Source organism: Mangifera indica, chromosome 7 (genome assembly GCF_011075055.1).
Source record: "Mangifera indica cultivar Alphonso chromosome 7, CATAS_Mindica_2.1, whole genome shotgun sequence".
NCBI classification, from domain to species: Eukaryota; Viridiplantae; Streptophyta; class Magnoliopsida; order Sapindales; family Anacardiaceae; genus Mangifera; species Mangifera indica.
In genome coordinates, this window is record NC_058143.1 from 7,148,412 (window position 1) to 7,171,571 (window position 23,160).

The 23,160-nt window shown below is 32.1% G+C and overlaps 1 protein-coding gene across 1 annotated transcript; it reads left to right on the top strand.

Annotated features, from left to right (window-relative positions):
* The first annotated feature begins 3,792 nt into the window (after positions 1-3,792).
* On the top strand, positions 3,793-22,182 carry LOC123220978 (15-cis-phytoene desaturase, chloroplastic/chromoplastic). The gene is made up of 14 exons (XM_044643630.1): positions 3,793-4,068; positions 4,143-4,275; positions 5,669-5,757; positions 6,136-6,193; positions 6,616-6,771; positions 7,464-7,612; positions 16,580-16,699; positions 17,987-18,200; positions 18,291-18,393; positions 19,243-19,290; positions 19,550-19,595; positions 20,220-20,407; positions 21,566-21,728; positions 22,005-22,182. The coding sequence occupies exons 1-14, from the start codon at positions 3,946-3,948 to the stop codon at positions 22,062-22,064; spliced, it is 1,650 nt and encodes a 549-aa protein (XP_044499565.1). The 5' UTR covers positions 3,793-3,945; the 3' UTR covers positions 22,065-22,182.
* The last annotated feature ends 978 nt before the right edge of the window (positions 22,183-23,160 follow it).

A 23,160-nucleotide genomic window follows, 5' to 3' on the forward strand; every position in this document is an offset into this window, starting at 1 on the left:
GATGTTAGGTTTCACATTGGGTTCGGACACGCCTTGGTTGCTTACAACGACTACATATCTTTGGTATAACATTTTCCCTTTGTGAAGGACGTCAATTTCTATTGGAAGGACGACCTAGTCGACAACAATCGAGAATGGGGGGTGGGATAACTCTTTCTTTTGGTGCATGCAACCATTTTGATTGGTTTCCTAGAAGGTTGATAGGTTATGCATACATTGCATGGTAAAACTTGGTCCTGAAGAATAGATGAACCCATGCATTGACATTTGTGAGTCTCATGTGTCTTGTAATAACAATGACATGTTTGCATGGAGTACATAAAAACTGAAACTTTCTACACGTATAAGACATTTCATTGAAGTCCACAATGCCTATGTATCCACCTAAACCAACAACCTGAAACCCAAGAGTTGTAATTGGTCGAACTTCCAAGTGCATAGGCTTTAACACATGACAACTAACTTCTTCTCCATCCATGGGGTAACGTAGTTAGGGCATTCATCTGCAATTTGAAAAAAACAACAACACATATGTTAATAGCAAACATAAGGGAAGAAAGACATGCTCAAATAGATATTATTAATAATTAGGTACATACTTGCATGGTTTCTTTTCTCGTAAAACCATCACTGTAATGTGCCCTAAATGAACTTGACGAACATCGACAGACCTTATGCATGTCTTACAAGGGTATTAAATAACTCTACAATATTATTTGTTATTATGTTATACCGATACCCTAGAAAATATGCCCTGCTCCATCACTAAAATCTCACCTCACGTAAGTAAGCCTCAGCTTAAGGATTGCAAAAGATCACAAAACTAATTCGTTATGATTTCTACATTTCAAAATCTCATATGAAACTACAGTAGAAGTATACTATAAAGCAAGTGAAAAAGAAGACATTACAAAAAGGGGGCCACTGTCCTAATAGTAAAAAGAAAAAAAGAAAGATAATCCATATAAATCAATTTTAAAAAATTATATTTACAAATAGCTCGTAGGTCTATCAATACCTGTAAGATTAGGCATAAATTTAAAAAATATTTATCTCTAACCTATTTTTAACTTATACCTATTTTATTTCTACTCGTTTCAACTCAATTCACCCACCCATTTGCTATATGTAATAATGTGAATGTCATCTTTACAACATGCTACAAAAACAAGGGCCTAGACTATTCATGTCCTTCGTCCATACATAAAAAGGCAAAAGTTTTTTCACTGACACTTGAAACTAGTGGTAATTTTTATACGTTCAGATCTTTTTTTTAGTTAAGCTTGTGAAAAAAAACCCTAAAGAAACAATTAGTTATGAACATGAAAAGTAATGGCAAGCCATGTCATCTACTTATGAGAATTGTAGATAAAAGCTTCTTCACCCAAAAATTACAAGAATGATGAATCTTAACAATTTTATGATATACTTAATCATCTGTCATCCTTATTTACGAAAGATATGAGATAACAAATTTAACACAATTATGTCTCATTTCAATGAGATAACATAATCAATAACTTTCTTTTAAATAATTAGATTTGATGTAATAGACTCTATAAATACATTCTATGTAATTTAATTATACCTCATGGTTCTATAAATGAAAAATATTATAATGGTAGAAGAGAGACTTTTGAAAAACACTTTTCCTATAACTCTTTTATAACTCTGATAGTACTTTGTTAACTTTTAATTATAATGCTTAATAATATAGTAATGGACGTCAACTCCTAAATATTAAGTCAAATCACTTAAAAATTTATCTCTCAATTATTACTATTTTTTTTTATTTTTTATTCAAAACCATACCACTACATAGTTAATCATATTATCAATTACATGCGCTTTTATCTAGCACCTCACATTGCATAGACGAAGATGGGATATGAAATAAACCATTAGTTGTGTCATAAACCTCTCCTATTTTATGAGTAATAAAACCATGTCAATTCATATTAATACTTAATTAAATATTTAAATGATATATAATTATATGATTGGATAATAAAAATATAAATTATCTAATATTTAATTAGATTTTCCATATTTAAATTTAAAGTTGACAATTTTCTTTATGCTCTATTAATCTGACATAATACGATATGAAAAAAATCGAATTAGGATTAAATTTTTCTGACACAATTTGAAATTAAATCAAACAGTGAAAGTTTACACAAAAATACCTTGATACAATCTGAATTAATTCGAATATTTTAAAGAAATATTACTTTAAATATTATTTAAATATTTATTAGGAATATTACTTTAATATAATTTATTAGGAATAAATTATAAAAATATTGAAAGATAATATCAATAACAGTAAAAATATTTACAAATTATATATAGTTGTATATTTATATAATTATAATTACTCATATTATTTTTTATATTTATCTAAATATTTTATTTTATTATTAAATAGTAAGAAAGTGATTCAATTAGTTAAATTATTGATATATTTAAAGGTCTTAGTACGTCATTTTTAGAGTATTTATAAACAAATAAAATATTATGTTATGTGTTTTACTAATAATAGGTTGAAATAATTTAGTGAAAAAATTAAAATGGTAAAAACACTTTGAGAAGTGAAAATAATAGAGAATTTCGAATTAATTTGGGTCGAATTCTGTTAACTTGAATATTTAAGGGTTAGGTTAACATAAAATTTTTTTAATATAATTCTAAGTCAGATCATATTAGAGTTAAAGATATTTGATACAAAATTAGAATAATAAGATCTAAATATGTTATGACAACATAAACTGTTAGGTCTATTAAAACTTGTATATACAACTTTTTTTTTTGGCCAAAAGACTTATTCCCACCCAAGGTATAGTGAAATCCTGAATGCATACCCTCAAATTTTAAAAACCCAAACAACTACCCACAATCAAATTTTTGTTAAAAATTTCAGTTAAGGGTAGAAGTAAAACTGTCATTTAGCAAAAAATTAAAGTTTCATTATATTTTCCTCTCTTATATTTAAAAACTTACATTCCCCCCCAACCCAAGTCTGAAAAATGACAAAAGCCCCCCTAGGGTTAGTTCCTCTTCCTTCGTCGTCGATTTGTCCTTCCTCGATCGTTAGTTGTCCTCCCTTCCCCCTTTATCTCTCCTCTAGTCTCTCTACCTTGCCTTCAGTCGGAGACGAAGTCAAATAGTCTTTGTCTCTTTGATGAAGACTTGTCGTCTTCGTTTGAGAGACGAAGACAACACGTCTTTGTCTTGGACGAAGACCGATCATCTTCATTTGAGATGAAAACGATTTCGTCTTTGATTTCGATTAAAGACAGCCAAAAAGGTAAGGTGGAGAGAGTGGAGGAGAGATAAGGGGCAAGAGAGGATGACCAATGGTTAAAGAAGAAAAAATCGGTGTCGGAGGAAGAGAAACAAACTTTAAGAGGGTTTTGTCACTTTTCAAATCTTGCATTTGAAAAAAATATAAGTTTTTAAATATAGGGAAGGAAAATGTGATGAAACTTTAATTTTTTATTAAATAATGATCTTAACCTTAACTGAAATTTTTAATAAAAATTTAATTTTAGGTGAATATTTAAATTTTTAAAAATTAAAATGTGAGAGTTTGAGATTTTACCATATCTTGGGTATGCATTAGTCCTTCAGCCCTTTTTTCTTTTAATGAAACTCATTTGCGTCTTTGTTATGTTGTGGGTATTAGTTATTGGATATACGGCGATGGGGGCTCCAGGTCGCGTCATCCACTTTGTGTGGAAGTCCCCACCCGTCCTTATTGATATTACTGGAAGGTTACCGGCCCGTTACTTCTTTTAAGCGGAATATTTCCATTTCCGAAATTAAGCGAACCGCCAATTTCACGACAAGTCCATTTTTTTTTATTTATTTATCACAATAACAACTACGCTGGCAACCTCCTCCTCTCAGCTTCCAAAAAGTTCAGATTCTTTCACTAACAAATAAATGAGCTTCAACTTGAGCTTGTGTGGAAGTGCTTTAATGGCGTTTCAAGGGAGTGAATTGATGGGCAAGGCCATCAAATTTCACGTTAAAGCAACTCCAAGGAGCGGATATAAGCCTTTGCAGGTTCGTTTGTAATTATTAATTCTGATTTGTTTAATTGAATTTTCAAGTTCTAAACTGTGACCTATATTTTGCAGGTAGCTTGTGTGGACTATCCGAGACCAGATATTGATAATACAGCTAATTTCTTGGAAGCTGCTAAGTTGTCTTCTTCCTTTCGTGCTTCTGCTCGTCCTCCCAAGCCTTTGAAAGTTGTAATTGCTGGTGCAGGTGACGTCTTTCTCCTTTTATATTTCTCTCACCCTTTGAATCCTCATGCCTTATTTTAGAATTTTAACGAAATTTTGAGTAACGAGTTATTTTCTAAGGGGAAATTTAAGGGAAATTAATACAAAGATAATACCAAAAATTGTAGGCTGTGCTAATAACTAATAAGTAATTGAAGCAAATGATTTCAGGCCAAGTAATTTTGTGCCTGTTAAAATTCTCATCGATTTATTTTCCCCAGCTAACTGTTAGTAGAATTTAGTCGGTCTTTCATAGTCAACTACAATTCTTAAACGCCATTTCACTTCCTGTAAATGCTATGCAGCTTGATTGTATTTTTCTGTTTTCAGACTAACGAAAATATATCTGAATGGCATAAAAAATGGGGTTTTCCCAAACTGTGGAGGAGCATGTTTATGGTTGTGTTGACTGGTATTTTCTCTAAAATGTGCTCATAATTTAGTAGAAACATGTCAAGGGAGGTTGGTTCCCTAATCTTAGCTAATCTTGACCTTTCTTTTTCCTTTGGTCAAGATCTTTCAAAAGATGCAGCTAAGCTGAAGGGAAGTCCTGTTATCTCATATAGTGGTTCTTCTACGGGGAAGAGTCAAGGACCAGATATATTCCTGATGAAAAAGGCCAAGCCTTGTTGAGATAGTTTAAACAACTTAGAATATTGATTCAGCACCTTTTTCAAATAAGAGAAACAATGTGCACTGATGTGAGAAATTAGAAAAAATGACATAAAGTATGTTGGTTAACTTGAGAGAAGATTCAAAATTAGAGTGAGCTGGCCACCTTAAAGATAATGTTTCTTCCACCTGGTCAAATTGTTGTCATGGTCTTGAATAATTGAATGCAATGCTGACATTGCAATTTGCATTTCAAAGTAGAACCAAAAGGCCGGCCTAAATCAATTTTCTCAGCACTGGCTTTGCATCCCAATTGTATTGCCTAGAATCAACAAAATAATGTTCCCAACTGGAACCAAATCATCTTAGTCAGACTGTCTTCTGGAAAAGATTACTTCAATACAGAATATTCACTTTCGTCTCTTCTCTCTGAGGCCCATCTCCTCCAACAGATAAATTAAAACCCTGTGGTCATTCTTGTTATATTTCCCTATATGTGTACTCTGTAAATAGTCTATAGAAAACACTGAATCTTTGAATCCTGGAACTCTTTTGCTGTAAACACAGGTTCTTAAATTTGCTTCTGGACAATCAATTTTGAGTGTCCAAGGCAATCTTCTTACACATCCTCTATTTTCCTTGTGACACTTTAGCCAAAAGCTTTTGCAGTACTTTTACTAGAATAAACTTTCCATCTTTCCTGTTTCTCTTTTAAAAATACATTTATGTCATATTGGAACTATAAATTTATATATTTGTTGCAGGTTTGGCTGGTTTATCAACTGCAAAATATCTGGCAGATGCAGGCCACAAACCTTTGTTACTAGAAGCAAGAGATGTTCTAGGTGGAAAGGTTTTTGTGTTGCTTTATCTGTACCACTTTCGATTAGTTCACACCAAACTACAGATTTATATGTATACTTTTCTTTTCATTTTTTAGTCGATTGTTAACTTATAGAAATTTACAAAAGCTTGCTGGCTAGTGATTGAAAGAGAGATGTCATTTTTCAGTATCACTGAACAATAGTTAATTTTCATATGGATGATAACCTGGAAAAAGTTTTTCATTCTGGCTGATATTGTAGCATGAGTACTTTTCTGTTTCTAGGAGCAAGGATGGACAATTGCATATAGCTTCCATCTTGATATCCATATGTGATGCAAGATTTTTTCTTCCTTAATTTTCTTGTCCTTGACATTAAACGTTTGACTTTTTCAATTTTCTCTATAGGTAGCTGCCTGGAAAGACGATGATGGTGACTGGTATGAGACAGGCCTGCATATATTTTGTGAGTTGAAATAGTTTATTCTTAATTGTTTAAATATTTTTTAGTTTTGGTATTATCATTGTAGTTCGTGATGCAACCACATTAATTTCTATTAACCATCATTCCTATGTTCTACTGCATTTTTTACTTGCGTAAATTATGTAAATTTAGAGACTAATTCTTGTTTACTTATGTCTTGATGTTTGTGACTCAACAACTTTATTATTGTCTTATAGTAACTTTTGTTTTGATTGTTACAAATGCCTTAATATAAGTTCTGATGCACTTTCACTTCATAGTAATGATCTAGTGGGTATCTTTAACCTTAAAAGCAGATTGCAATAACAAGCTATGATGAAGTCACCTTTATGTCTTTTCCTTTCTTGCAGTAGGGGTTAATCTTATGCTTTTTCTTAATTGATAAGTATTTTCTTGCTGGCAAGTTGGGGCATACCCAAATGTACAGAACCTGTTCGGAGAACTTGGTATCAATGACCGATTGCAATGGAAGGAGCACTCAATGATATTTGCAATGCCAAACAAGCCAGGAGAATTCAGCCGATTTGATTTTCCAGAAGTTCTGCCAGCTCCTGTAAATGGTTAGATACTTGTGCCCTCCACTAAAGCAAAAAGGAAAACCCTTGACCTTTTAAATTGATGTAATGTTTTGTTTCTTCTGTAAACTAAATCTAAAAATCTTTGTGCATCTTTGCATAGATGTCTTTCTTATCCAAGTCATGTTGAAGAACCAAGATTGTAAACAAAGAGTAAATTGGTTTGTTGGTTTAAGTATTTGTTGCCTGATAAATATTTAAACACATGCTTAATTTTTTCTACCATGTCTATGACATAGTGGCCCATAATCAATATATGCATTATAAGACACACAACATTTTAGTAATTCATTAAAATGTATATTAGTTAAGGTGAACTAAAAGTTTAACTAGAATTTGCTAGTTAAATCTTCTCATTAGACAAGGAAATGAAGAATAATATGTTTAATACAGCCTACCAAATCTCATGAATAAGAGAAAGAAGAATATTTAATTGAAAGGTTCATAACTTATCTTTGTAGTTGCAAATTTCAATGCTAACTTTTGGTTGTTATTGTTATGTATAATAATATTTTTAAAATTTATGTTTCTTTGAATTTCCACAATGTTTACAATTTATTTTTCCAGAGGTTGCATATCATCTGTCTCTCTTTTATTTATGTGGAATTTCTTCACTTATGCTACACATTCAATGCTTATTCATTTTGACTCTACATTCTTTTTCATGTAATTGTAAGGAATATGGGCGATTTTAAGGAATAATGAAATGTTAACTTGGCCCGAGAAAGTCAAGTTTGCTATTGGACTTCTTCCAGCAATGCTTGGTGGACAATCTTATGTTGAAGCCCAAGATGGTTTAACTGTCAAGGAATGGATGATAAAGCAGGTATAGTGGTAATTTTGACTGCTAGTATTATGTGCACGCATGAGTAGGTAATGAGTTTCACTTGGCTAGCATATGACTCATTGCTTGCCTCATCATTTAAACTTAAGCTACAAGAATATTTGGTATCTTAGATCTTACTTGATGTTTTGATCATTAAAAACTGTAGACACTTGACAATTCTGCTTGTTAGTGGGTTAGTCTTTCAGAAACTTTAATTGTGGACTGAGATACCTATTAGACACTTGAAAATATTATCTTTGTTTGCTCGTGAAATGGCAAGATATGGAATACTAGTTGTAGCCATGGCCCTTATACTTAACTTTTTGAGCAACTAACTAAATACAACATAAATGTGTATGTATCCACAATGTGTTTGTGGCCATAGCTACAAACTTGAGCATTTCTTTGATTTTGACTAAAGAAGAATATATCTTATCGATGAAGAGATCCTAGGTTTTGTTAGTGGAGGCTTGTGTACTAGTGTTAGTGTAGTCACTGTTGAGTGATCTTGGAAGAACCACACTCCATAAGCTAGTTATTGAGATTTGAGAGTTTAAAGTCATACAAATTTGATGCAGGATGAGCATTGATTGGTTATGATCTCATTCACAAAGACGAAAGGTGTTGATATCGTTCAACAAGATGAAGGATAAAACAAGAAATCAATGTCAATCTTGCATGAAATTCTTAAAGTAATCAAATCTGAAATTTTATTGAATGTGGATTGAATTGTTAAAAAAAATTACAAGGATTTATGGTTGTTATATAGATTGTTAATATCCTATATAAGCTAGAAAAGTGCTACTCAATTGAATAAGGATAGCACTAAAAGGAAAAAAAGTTTAACTAGAAATAAAACTTCTGGGGAAACTTGGACTATAAGATATTGAATTAAAATTAACTTTGGTATCATGGGAGACTTGGACTCCAAGACATTGACTTTAATTAAATTTGATATTTCCTAAACGCAAGAAACTACTAATTTAATTAAACATGAGCTTTCCTAAACAGAACAAACTCCTAAAAGCTATTTATTACTTAACAACTTTAAGAAATTAGACTCAAAATTGGATCATGTCACACGCCACATCATAATGTCACAAGCATACTTTGTTTAATTTGATCAATTTGCTTTTTTTCACATTTTCCATCCAATCACCCTCTAGCATTGGACCTTCCCTTGAATGCTATCATTTGGTCCTCCATTATTCTCCCTCACTAAGAAAGAACTCGCCGTCATGTCATCTTTGTAGAAGTTACTTTTGGGGTAGAATTGAGATAGATCTACTACATTGAAGGTCCTAGAAACACCCATGTCTACGGCTAAATCGACTACATAAACATTATTATTGATTTTCTTCATAATTTTACAAGGCCCATATCTCTTTTGCTTCAACATTCTATGAATACCTGATGGTAATATCTTTTTCCTTAAATATACCATTACCTCATCTCCAACTTCAAACACTAGTTGCCTTCGATACTTGTCGGTAGTGGCTTTGTAGGCATGTTACTCTCCTCAAAATTGGAAAGTTATTTTTAATAAATTCAAAGTCATATTGTCCAAGTTTCCTAGAAGTAGAATTCCTATTTCTAATTAAACTTGTATTCCTTGTAGTGTTATCTTAATTCAATTGAGTAATAGTATTCTAGTCTAAGTAGGATTTTAAAAGTCTATATAAAGACATAAATCTTTGTAATTTATTCAATAATTCAATACAAGTCAATTGTTTATCAATAAAAAATCAGATTTGAGTTTTGAGTTAGCACTAAATTCTTGTTATTTCTTCATCTTGTTGAATAATATCAACATCCTTGCATTTTCGTGAACGAGAGCATGACTCATTCAACGTTTGTTCAGTGTTAGGAATGATGTGGGAGCAGGGCATTCAAAGCACGAAGGGAAGCCAAGGCAAGAGCATGAAAGGAACCAAAGAAAGAAAAATGCAAAATAAAGTCCAAATGGTTGAAAAAAGGCATAGGCAAGAGCACGACTCTTTTGTTGAAGACACTGTGTCCTCAATTTCGTCATATATATTCATTAGAGTGTGAATCATGTCAGACTACCAAACATCATAGTCTGTTTTTAGGTTCTAGAGTCAATAAACGACCTAGCTTTCTTTTTGAGTTAGTTTATTTAAATGTTTGGGGTTCTTGTTCTATTGTGTCTAAAACTAGTTTTAGATATTTTGTTACTTTTATTGATAATTATTTTCGTATGACTTGACTTTATTTAATGAAAAATCGTTTTGAGGTGTTTTCTCATTTTTGTGTTGAAATAAAAATACAATTCAATGTTTTTGTAGATACTTTACATAGTGATAATGCCAAAATTTTTTTTTCTGAATCCTTTTAGTTGTATATGATCTAAAATGACATTCTTTATTAATCCTCTAGTCCTACCACACCATTTCAAAATGGAATAGTTAAAAGAAAAAATACACCTTTTTCAAACAACTCAAGTACTCTTGTTTCAAATGCAAGTTCTTAAACAATTTTAGTTTAATATTGTTTCCACATCTTGGTTTATTATTAATCGCATGCTTTCATTGGTTTTTCAAGCTCAGACTCTTTACAGTGTTCTCTTTCCAAATGAATCTTTGTTTCCAATTGAATCTAAAATATTTGGTAACACTTGTTTTGTTTGTGATATTTGTCCATGTCACAAAGTTAGACTTAGAGTCTTTAAAATGTGTTTTTCTTGGTTACTGTCGTCTTCAAAAAAAGTGTAGGTGCTTTTGTCCCATTCTTAACAGATATCTTGTGTGAGCTAATGTTATTTTCTTGGAGAACACTCTTTTCTTTTCTATCTCTCCTACCTATTCCATTTAGGAGAAGGACGATGATTTGTTAGTATGTATTGTTACGTCTTCTCGCCCTCCAGAGGTTTCTCCACCTACTGATCCCACACCTGCTAGTTTTCTAGGGGTTTCTCCATCTGATGAGTCTACACCTGCTAGGCCACCTATTTCCTAGGTCTATTCCAGATGTCAACAACCTTCGGATACATGTCCTGGACCATTCTTTTTGTCGTTAGATCTAGTCTCCAGTGATATTGATCTTCTGATTGCTCTTCGAAAAGGTAAAAGACAGTGTATTAACCCTATTTCCTCTTTTGTTTCTTATAATCACTTGTCCTCTACTTCTTGTTCCTTTATTGCATCGCTCGACTCTACTTCTATTCCCAAAAGTACTCATAAACCCTTATGTCATCCTGGTTGGCGTGATGCTATGATACAAGAAATGAATGCCTTAGATGGGAATGGTACTTGGGACTTGGTAAATCTACCTGCAAGAAAGAAAGCCTTTGCATGCAAATGGGTGTTTGCAGTTAAGGTTAATCCAGATGGATTAGTGGTTCAACTTAAGGCACGTCTTGTTGGTAAAGGATATGCACAAATTTATGGAGTGGATTAACACTTTCTCCCTTTCTCTCCTATTGCTAAATTGACATTTATCTGTTTATTAATTTCCATGGCAGTTGCATATAATTGACCTTTACACCAGTTGAATATCAATAATGTCTTTTTACATGGTGACCTTCAAGAAGAAGTTTATATGGAGCAACCACCTAGGTTTGTTGCTCTGGGGGAGTATGGGAAGGTTTGTCGCCTTTGCAAATCTTTGTATGGTTTGAAACAAAATCCTCGTGTTTGGTTTGAAAAATTTAGTCGGACAGTTCAAAAGTTTGGCATGGTAAAGAGTAAATGTGATTATTTAGTTTTTTATAGATAGTTTGAAGTTAGTAGTATTCTTCTAGTTGTGTATATTGATGACATTGTCATTATTGGAAGCGATACTATAAGAGTTTCCTCTCTTAAATCATTTCTTCACACTCAGTTTCAAACAAAAGATGTAGGGGTGTTGAAATATTTCTTAGGTATTAAAGTGACAAGAAGCAAGAAAAAAATCTTCCTATCGCAAAGAAAATATGTGCTCGACTTATTGACTAAGATAGAAAAATTGGGAGCTAAACCATGTAGCACTCTAATGATTTGTAATTTGCAACTTACAAAAGATGATGAATTGTTTGACGACCCTGAGAAATATAGAAGACTGGTGGGGAAGTTGAATTATCTTACAATGACTTATCTTGATATTGCATATTCTGTCAGTGTTGTGAGTCAATTCATGTCTTCTTTAGTAATTGATCATTGAACAACTTTAGAACAAATTTTGTGCTATTTGAATGGAGCCCTTGGACATGGCATATTGTATGGAAATCATAGACATACTCACATTGAATGTTTCTCAGATGCAGACTGGGCAAACTCCAAGATAGAAGATCAACTATAGGCTACTGTGTCTTTGTTAAAGGGAATTTGGTGTCTTGGAAAAGTAAGAAGCAAAGTGTTATGTCCCGATCTAGTGCGGAATCAGAATATAGAGCTATGACACAGTCTGTGTGTGAAATAATGTGGATATATCAACTTTTGGCTAAAGTGGGTTTCTAGCTTTCATTACCAGCATAATTGTGGTGTTATGACCAAGCTGCTCTTAATATTGTTTCCAATTCTATGTTTCATGAATGAACTAAACATATTGAAATTGATTGTCATTTTGTTTGAAAGAAAATTTAGCAGAATTTGATTTCTACAAGATATATGAAAATTAGAGAACAACTAGGAGATATTTTCACTAAGGCTATAAATGGGATTCGAGTTGATTATATTTGTAGCACGCTGGTCATGATTAACATCTATGTCTCAGCTTGAGAAAGAGTGTTACAAAATTTGTAAATATGTATATTACCATATGGGAGTAGATTATATAGATCGTAAGACTTGATTATAGCAGTTTAATTATGGTAGAGTTTGATTATAAGATCGTAATTATAAGAATTAAATATTCTTCTTTCCTAATTTAGGATTTCTAATTTATATATATACATGTATCTCTATAACAATTAGAATATGATTGAAATATCTTTCTCTTCAATTTTGTTTAGAGTGAACCACATCTTAAAAACTAGTTGAGTTTGGAAAGCCCAAAACATAAATTTTACATTAAAAACTCATACTTTATAATATGAGATCCAAGTTTCATACCTTGTACTTGGGATTGTAACATATTTTAGGAACCCAACCAATAACAAAGATTTGAAGAAAAATATTTGATATTTATATTGAATGTTGGTTGTGCTTACATAAAACAACTGACTTCTTACATTGATATCACTTGTACACAAGAAAAGGATAACTAAAACACCCTAGTTAGAATATGAATGAAACAACCAGTTTCTTAAATTTAGGATTTCTAATTTATATATATACATGTATCTTTGTAACAAATAGAATATGAATGAAATATCTTTCTCTTCAATTTTGTTTAGAGTGAACCACATTTTAAAACTAGTTGAGTTTGGAAAGCCCAAAACATAAATTTTACACTAAAAGCTCATGCTTTATGATATGAAATCTAAGTTTCATACCTTGTACTTGAGACTGTAACATATTTAAGAACCCAACCAATGACAAAGATTTGAAGAAAAATATTTGATATTTATATTGAATGTTGGTTGTGCTTACATAAAACAACTAGCTTCTTACATTGATATCACCTGTACACAAGAAAATGATAACTAAAACACGCCAGTTTTGGCGTTGGAGAGGCTAAATTTCTTCCTAATTTGTCTAACTTTGGAGAGGTTAGACTTTCTCTCTCAATCAACCAAAGGTTGCCCTAAAGCCCCCTAAATTGATTATCCTCCCTTTCTCCTCTCTTGTTTTCTTTCTTATTGTCCTATTTTCTTTTAATGCTTACCCCTAATATTGCCACTTGTGTTTGGTGGTCCTTCCTCATCTTTTGTGTGCCAACTTTTATTGGTCACATAGTCCTTGGCCCTAACAGTATGCAAGCCTCAAATTTCAACCGTCTAAAAGAAGTTGCACACACTTTCAAAAAACTAGAAACTAACCAAAAATTCAAAATCTTTATTCTTGGAAGAATATAAGAGTTTGAAGTACCTCCAAAATTTCGTGGCTTTGTGGGCTGTAGAATTTTCTCTCTTTTTGGTGTTCATATTGCAAAGTATACATGAGATTTGAGTTATTTTGAAGATTTAACTTTCTTGCGATTTGAGTTATTTTGAAGATTTAACTCTCTTGCATTAGACATCTAGACCACCTTTTATCTATACTTGTTTTATTTTCTTGTATATTGGAGTTTCTCATAAAAAAATAGTAACTCTCAAAATGTATTCCAAATTTATGGAATAATTTTTCCTTAGAAAACTTTATAGGTTGTGTTTGTGATATGAACCTTGAGAGAACCATACCTCAAAAACTAGTTATTGGGATGGGAGAACCCAAACTATATAAACCTCACACTAATTGTCCATACTTTTTAATGTGGGATCTAAGTCCCATACCTTGCACTTGGGATTTTAATATTCCACCACACTTTGTAGCCCTGACACCCATGTGGGTTGGCTATGCGCTAGTTTCCTACTAGTCCTAGACGAACATTATAATGCTAATATCACCACCCGTGCCGTACAATTGCGATTGAGAGACGTGATGGTGGTTCTGATACCAAATGATATGAATCTTTGGAGAACCACACCTTAATAACGAGCTATTGAAATGGAAAAGCCCAAGACCATATAAATCCCATACTAATTGTCCACATTTTCAATGTGAGATCCAAGTTTCATACCTTGTGCTTGAGATCCTAATAGTTTGCTTTTGAAAATTGTTGAAACTTTATTTATATGGTTGGGTGTACTTGAAGGATTTTGGTAACATAATTAAGTAATTTAGATCATGTTTACATCACATGCAACAATGAAAATATGATTTACATGTTGTTTTAAGAAATAAAGTATAGAAATATGTAAAATACCTTGCACCTTATAATTTAATTTGAAGTTAGGAAGTTTGAATTACTAAAATAAGTGATCTCTTGACTTGCACCCTGCAAAGAAGAACAATAGAGTCTTTCACGGCTAAAGGAAGAAGGAAAAAGTACAAACTCTTTTTTCTTTTCTTCTCACCTATTTTTATGCATAAACTTGATATTTATCAAGTGAAAACATGTGTCATTATTCTATTGGTTTGTAATTACGAGGAAATAATATTTATTTACTCTTTTGACACATGTTGAATAATTTGTGTCCAAAATTATTCATTCAACTTCCTAAACAATTTAAAAATTATAAAATGATAATTTTGCCCCCTTTTCCTAATCTCATTCGAAAAGCGCTATTTTTACCTTCAGAAAGTGCTACCCAACCTTGGATAAATATTTTTATCTTCATAACACTATTTTCTTCCTTGAAATATGAGTGTGACCTTCAAGATTCATAGTGACATAGCGGTGGGTCACATATCGAATGATACATTTCGTTATATCACTGTATAACTCAAAACTATCATTAACCAATATACTTCATTTTTCGCTACAAAACAAAGCTCCCATTGATCATGTGAGGTCATTTAGTAATGTCCCATGACCCCTATATCACAATGAAGTACAAGCTTCACATAATGTTAAATGAACCTTTCTTATTCATACTTATCATATAGTCTAATTCTTCTGTCATTATATCCTAATTAAACATGGATTCATGAAATGCCAAAATTCAATATTTAATCTCTTCGAATATTAAGTAATATCAGAATATGCCACATCGAAACTCTTGTCATGTGGACTTTTATATGCACTGACCAGCGTCTTAGATTTCCATGTTTCTTGATATTCGCACGGAAACTTGGGAGCAGTCGAGTTGACAAATCCCTATATGATCATCCCCTGTCCTCTCACTCAAGTAACATATGATCAAATCGGCGTCTGAACGAAACATGATTAGCCCCGTGGTATACACTATATGAATCATACATTCTAGAGCAAAGTATAGTTGTAATATCTCAGGTCAAAAGATCTATACACTAGTATGATTTACGATGTATCATTAACTGCATATCAATGCACATGTGATCATCGTTTAGTGGTTACGTTTGATAAATAATATAATATAATAACCTTTGATCAGTTTTTCAACTATCAAACGGTTTTATTGTTTACCCATGTGTACATCTATTAATCTTTCAATGATATACTATGGGGATATAGCACACGCCCACTATGCAATACTATTACCTAAACAAATTGCCTATGTAAGAAACGATTTGATGATGTTTATTAAAACTCATCGGGACTTTTCACATGTCATATGTATATAGCTAATATGAATGTAACGTACAACTACAACATATATATAAAAGTGACTCAGTAAACATGCAAAGTATGACATAACTCTTCCTTTATTAATAAATGTATATGCAAAATACATACCTTGAAACCGACAGAACGATTGGTTTCTAGGGCATTCCTTAATAGTACTACCCATTAAATCTAGACTTTTGGGCTTTTTTGAGTGCACAACATGGTATTACCCCTTATTGTAGGTTAAAACCATGAGGATTGTGTTTGAACAAAAATATTATTTTAATAAAATTATATATACACACTTTTGAGGATATATATGTACACAAATAATATGTTATTATGTAATTGGGTAAATTTAGATTATGAATAAAGTAACATCCAATCAAATGATGATACACTATGTGTTACTAATTTGTGTATTCAAAAGTGGGTATACATAGTATTGCTCATATTATTTTTGGGTGACAACCATTTCTTACAAATTTTTGGGAATTAATTCACAAGGACTTTTTATAACCAGTGCAACCTACGGTCATATATAAATTAGCTTCTGTATTCTCTATCTTCGAAGTTAGATTTCTTGTATTGTTATTCTGTATTGTTCATGTTAAAGTTATTAGATGCTAGTGCAAACTGCAAATTTAGCAGGTTTAGGTGTATATTAGTTTTAGTTGAGTTCTGCGTTCTCTATCTTCAAAGTTAAATTTTCAGAATGCTTTGTGCTCATTAATTTGGCATAAACTTTTTAGATATTTCAAGCTGAAAGATTGACTAATTTTGTTATCCTTCAAACTTCAGGGAGTACCTGAGCGTGTGACAACAGAGGTGTTTATTGCCATGTCAAAGGCACTAAATTTTATTAACCCTGATGAATTGTCAATGCAATGTATATTAATTGCTTTAAATCGATTTCTTCAGGTACGGTAGTCAATCCGTTTTTTTAATTAATATCAATATCAATATCAAATAATTGAAATGATTTTTGCAAAGTCTTGCTGGAGATCTAATGTTGGATTACTGCATAGATGTAAAACTGAACATGTGAAGTAGCATATCATTTCTATTTTGTTTACCATGACCAAATTTATTCTCAAACATTTTCTGTTGCTCTCTGTGTTTGAAAGGTTTCAGGGTATTTGGTTATTTTTTGTAGAAATGATTTCTCATTTTCAAATTCTAGAATATGCAGAGTTGTTAACCAATTTCAGAGAACTTTTTCACCAAATGCAAATCATTTTCTAACTTTTGTGAAGGAAATGACAAAATACTTGTCTTGTTTTCATCATTTTCATGGTTCTTTTGTGAAAAACCATAAAGCACTTTTGATCTTTTGATTTTTATTAATTTGTTTGAAGTTATTTTTATTTTATTAGTTTAATTATTAACTAATTTTAGTTTTTCTAGTAATAATATATTGACAGCATGTCACTTACCAAAATATATATATATATATATTGACAGCATGCTTTGTTTTTCCTTCTTCAAAGAACTCTATTAAAAAGAAAAATGTTTTCACTATTTTCATTTTCATAATATTCTCTTTTGAGAATGATACTACACATTCTCAAAATTTGAAAATACGAAGTTCAGTTCTGTTTCTCTACTTTTAAAAAATTTCTCTAAAACTGTTCTGAACAACTCAGAATCTTTTATTTTCAATCACACTTATTGAACTGTAATTTTGTGGCAATCCTCCAAGTGTGCTATATACACTGCTGCTTGGCCTCTCTACATGTTTTTTTATTTTTAAATAGTATTTTAAGCTAGAGAAAATATGCACATACGCAATCCATCTGCTTAATTATTACTTTCCAGTTTACAAGAGAGATATCAATTATAATATAAATCAAGATTTCCTTTTTATTGAAGGAATGCTTTCATTCTCCTTTTTTTAGTTCTCTTCGAAATCGACACAGATAGAGTGATCCATGGCGCTTTTGTCAAATTAAGTGAATTACTTTTCTTTGCTATCTGATCATGTCAAATTGGGGCCTAAATTAGTTTTCTCATGATAACTAGTATATTATTCTGAGTATTATGTGTGTTTTGGTTGTATCTTATGCATATCAATGTAGGTATAGTGTGAATGAGCATTGTTGTCGATATACTATTGAATACAAATTTCTATATATTTATACTTAATATACATAAACGAACTTCTGTTGATAATAGCTGATTCAAAATATATATTATTATGTTTGACAGGAGAAGCATGGTTCCAAGATGGCATTCTTAGATGGTAGTCCCCCAGAGAGACTTTGTATGCCGATTGTTAATCACATTCAGTCGCTAGGTGGTGAAGTGCGACTAAATTCTCGGATACAGAAAATTGAGCTCAATAGTAATGGAACTGTGAAGAATTTCTTACTAACCAGTGGGGAAGTGATTGAAGGAGATGTTTATGTATTTGCCACTCCAGGTATATTACATATTTTCTGTTTCATATGGATGTATTTTTTATATATAATCTAGTTTCACTAATATGGATTGTGGACCTTGCATTATTCAGTTGACATCCTAAAGCTTCTTTTGCCTGAAAACTGGCAAGAGATGCCGTACTTCAAAAAATTGGAGAAATTGGTCGGAGTTCCAGTTATTAATGTTCACATATGGTTAGTGTGATGAACTCTTTTTTTTTAGTTTTATGAAAGTGAAATGAGTAAACCTCATTCATGGCATGATTTGAATTAGAACGAGCTATTGTATCTGACTTCTTTGTTTAAATGGTTTGCTGGGAACTCTAATAATTGGAAAAGAATATGTTGATAGGATGTTATTTTATTTTATTTTTTTGGTAATCCTTAAAATGGTCTGTAAATCCAAAGAACTGGTGTAACATGGGGAAAGTTGCATTTTTTTGTGCACGACCACTAGTTTTACTTTATTTATTTTGTTCAAATGATTTGACCTGGAAATTTCATAAAATGGGAAAGAATGAGCTCATCATTTGTGAAAATCATTGTAATATTCAAAATTGTCTGAAAATGCAAGTACTGAGGTAACAGGGAGAAATCATATTGCTAGCATTTGTCCTATGTCATTGCCATTTTAATCAATTTCTTTGTTCAAATTTCTTGGTCCATGAATTCCGATAAATGGAAAGGTAAGTTGATAGGAAGGGAAATATTATTTTAATCTTTAAAATGTTCTGAAAATGCAGTTATTAGGTAAATTGAGAAATTCAAATGACTTGCTCTTTTAATATGTTATCAATTCATCTCTTTATCTTCATTAATTAATTAATTAATTAATTTATTTTCATTTAATTGTTATTTGCTGCTAACTGAGTTAACTGATTGACAAATGAATACTATTCCTTCTTTGAACAGTTAATTGAATTTTTTCTTGTATATCATCTGATGCCTTTGGGATTTTGGCAACTTCATTTCTATGTTAGATCAACAGTGAGAGCTAAATTAACAGTCTATTGGTTAACTGATACAGATTATCTTCATCTGCAGGTTCGACAGGAAACTAAAAAACACATATGATCATCTACTCTTCAGCAGGTCCTGCTCTTAGTTAATGCATAATCCTGTTCTGTTTAGAGAGATGATGCTTTTTGTGCTGTGTTCACAAGCATTTTAATATAGTGTGGTTGACAAAGCATATACTAATCGAACTATTTTAGTTCTTTTTAGGTTTCCCATGGTTGAAGAAGAGTTTTTCATTAGCTTTAAGCCATCTTAGATTACGGTATCTAGTAATATTGCGTTTTGTTTGCATTTTGCATCTTGAGTTTCATCTGTGTGTCTCCTTATCCTGCAGAAGTCCTCTCTTGAGTGTGTACGCTGACATGTCCGTAACATGTAAGGTAAAGTTTTAAATTATGGACTCCCTGTTGGCTAGTCTTCTCTCCTAGTTGAATGCATATACTGCATTTGTTTGTATGCCCTTACATTTAAATTCATTATTTCTATCCAACACCTTACCCTTGAGTAGTGGGAAATGACATAAAATTTGACTTTGACTATGCTGACATGTCCGTAACATGTAAGGTAAAGTTTTAAATTATGGACTCCCTTTGGTAGTCTTCTCTCCTTGTTGAATGCATATACCGCATTTGTTTGTATGCCCTTACATTTAAATTCATTATTTCTACCCAACACCTTACCCTTGAGTAGTGGGAAATGACATAAAATTTGACTTTGACCTGGTAATGTTCAGCTGTTGCTTAACATATTGCAGGCATGGGTAGAGGTGCTGTTGAGGCACCACATATAGGAACTACCCTGTTATATTTTAGTAGTTACGAAAATTTTGATATTGAGGTTAATTGTATGCTCTTCTCCTTTTAATGATGTTGGACAGTATATAAATCCGTCTCTATCTTTTTATCCAGTTTTTCTTATTCGAAGTGCAGGCTAACTGCATTAACTTCATCTGTGTTCATGATTAGGCATAAAGTTGTTAATTTGTGATTCCTTGTTTTATGTAGGAATATTACAACCCTAACCAATCCATGCTAGAGTTGGTTTTTGCCCCCGCTGACGAATGGATCTCGCGTAGCGACTCAGAAATAATTGATGCTACAATGAAGGAGCTTGCAAAACTCTTTCCTGACGAAATTTCTGCTGATCAAAGCAAAGCAAAAATTGTTAAGTATCATGTTGTTAAAACACCAAGGTTAGATGGCCAACCTTCCAAACCTTTCTATAAACTTCAAAGGTTCCAATTCCTAGATTTATTTAACACAGTAATATTTTGTTGATGCAACAAATTATCTTCAATATCGCTTGAACGTGTGACATCCACATGGTTTGGGAAAGAGAATATATGATTGAGTGATTTTGACATCCTACATTCATTGTGAAGTTAAAACACAGGGAATGTAGAAGCCCAAAAGCAAACTGCATGGTTCTTTCTGTGCAGATTAAATCTTGAATTAAAAGTAGACAATGTCTTGTAAATTGAGATTATGATAGATGGAATTAGGGCCAATCCTGATTGAAGTGTCGGTGGTGTGAACAAGTTTCTCTAAGGGTCTTGCAAGCAAGGACGCCTGGATTGCAAGAGGGTTTGATTGTGACATCATACACCAACCAGGAAAAGAAGTTTTTTAATTTTTAAGGGAGGAAGTTGCTTGCATATATGAAGTGTCTGATATGTAAAAAAAATCTTGGAGGGTCTGCCAAGCAAGGATCTTTTGCAAGGGGGTTTGATTTTGATATCATACATCAACCAGGAAGAGTAACTTGATTGCATATGCTAGACAAGTTTTGGGTAATAAAATCCAAAAACAAAGTCTTGTGGATCTTGACTGCAAAATGATAAGATTCAAAGTAAACATTATTGAACATAGTTGAGCTCATAATAGATAGTATTAGACAAACCCAGTCGGAAGTGTAGGTGATGTGCAAAAGAAAATTTGAGGTCTGGCTGGCAAAGACACTTTGGTCCCTAATAGGGTGACTGTACATCTGACAGTGCTGGGGATGAGAAGTTCTTGCTGTTTATAAGGGGTGTAATTGATAACATATGTAAGTTTAGGACACTTAAGCTGAAAAGTGGACCATCTCTTGCACGCTGTTTATGCATTTATGCAATGACAGAAGTGGGTAATGGTCATCCAGTGCTGGATAACAGGCAGTCTAATCGGATTTTTTAATTTAGTTCAAAATTTCTCAATCCTGCCTAGCATTTCTCACTACTACATGTTGTTTATCCTTTAGCAAATGTTTCTACGTATAGTATCATGAAGATTGCTAATAACTGCATGAATGACTTTCCATTCTTGTACTCATTTGGTTTCCACTCTCAAAGCCTAACTGATAACCTTTTCAGGTCTGTGTACAAGACTGTCCCAAATTGTGAACCTTGTCGTCCCCTGCAAAGATCTCCAATAGATGGATTCTATTTAGCTGGGGATTACACAAAACAGAAGTATCTGGCTTCAATGGAAGGTGCAGTGTTGTCAGGAAAGCTTTGTGTTCAAGCTATTGTACAGGTACATTTCGTCCAGTCAAATGAAAACGTTTATTATTTTGAGTCTTTCATTATCACAATTTCTTCCTTAATATGACCTTAGCAAAAGTTGTTTTTGTGAGAAAGCTCAAACTAACCAGAACTGTTTTAGCACTGAGGGGTAGGGTACAAGGTTTTGATTGTTAATTTGAGGTTAAATGAAGAGAGTACGGTAGGAATATGGAAAATGAACAAGCAAAAGTAGAGTTCTATATCTAGTTTGGTTACATGGTCAGCCCTAATTTTTATAAATATGCAGGACTATGAGGTGCTAGTTGCGCGATCAAAAGGAGAATTGGCTGAGGCAAACATTCGCTAAATACCCTTAAACAGGCAAGATGGTTGAAAGATTGATTGAGGATTGTGTAATGATGGAAATATTATTTTTTTTCAACTTATAAAAAGGAAAAATAATACTCAGAATCTTCTATAGTGAATCTATTTCTCCAAATGTTTTTTTTTGATTTCAAGTGACAATAAAACTATGTATAACTAACATGTGATTGAGTAATTTTAAATTAAAGATAAAAATAATATATAATCATATATTGATATATTATTTAAGTATTTAATTAGATATTCAAAATTGAATGATAATAGCATTACTCTTGGAGTAATGATCATTTGTAGTAGAATATCTTCATCGTTAGAAAAATTAGCTGAGATTGAATCACATATTAGTTATATATATGACCACCGAAGACCGAATTATTCTACCCATTTAAAAATTGATTTTATATTACATTTTTATCAGAATTAAATTGAATGTTACCCTAATTTCTTCTCTAAACCCTAAGTCCTTTATTTTTGTCTTTTTATCAATATTTTATCTATAATTTAACGTAAATGAATAATTTCAAGCAGAAACTTCAACCAAAAATCATTTTGTTTCATAAATGTTGTTTTCAATTCAACATCTTAAATAAAAAGCATGAGAAAGATACTAGAACTAAACTTGACTTTTGTACCGCATTAACTAAGTGTTTCTTGTTATTATTTTTCCCAAAAAGAACATATATATATATATATATATATATATATATATATATATATCCATATGCATGCATTAAAATGGTGCATGAAAACGCGTGGCACAACTATTTGACAAACATTCCCTCTTATTTCGAGGCGACCATGTTCATTCCCTCACTTGTTATTCAAGTAAAACCACCTTCTTTTTTTAACATTACGCTTTCAATTCATCTTTCCCATTTTCCAATCCTCACTTTCTTAACCTTCTTGTACAAATTTCTCCAAATCCCTCAGCTCTAGCTCAGTTTGCTCATACCCTTCTCTGCAACAATATCAGTTATGGGCAACTTCCAGCTTCACTTGCACAGCAAGCGTGCTCGAACAAAGACAAAGTTCACATGAAAATGTGCTACTTTGATCAAGGAGCAACGAGCCAAAATTTA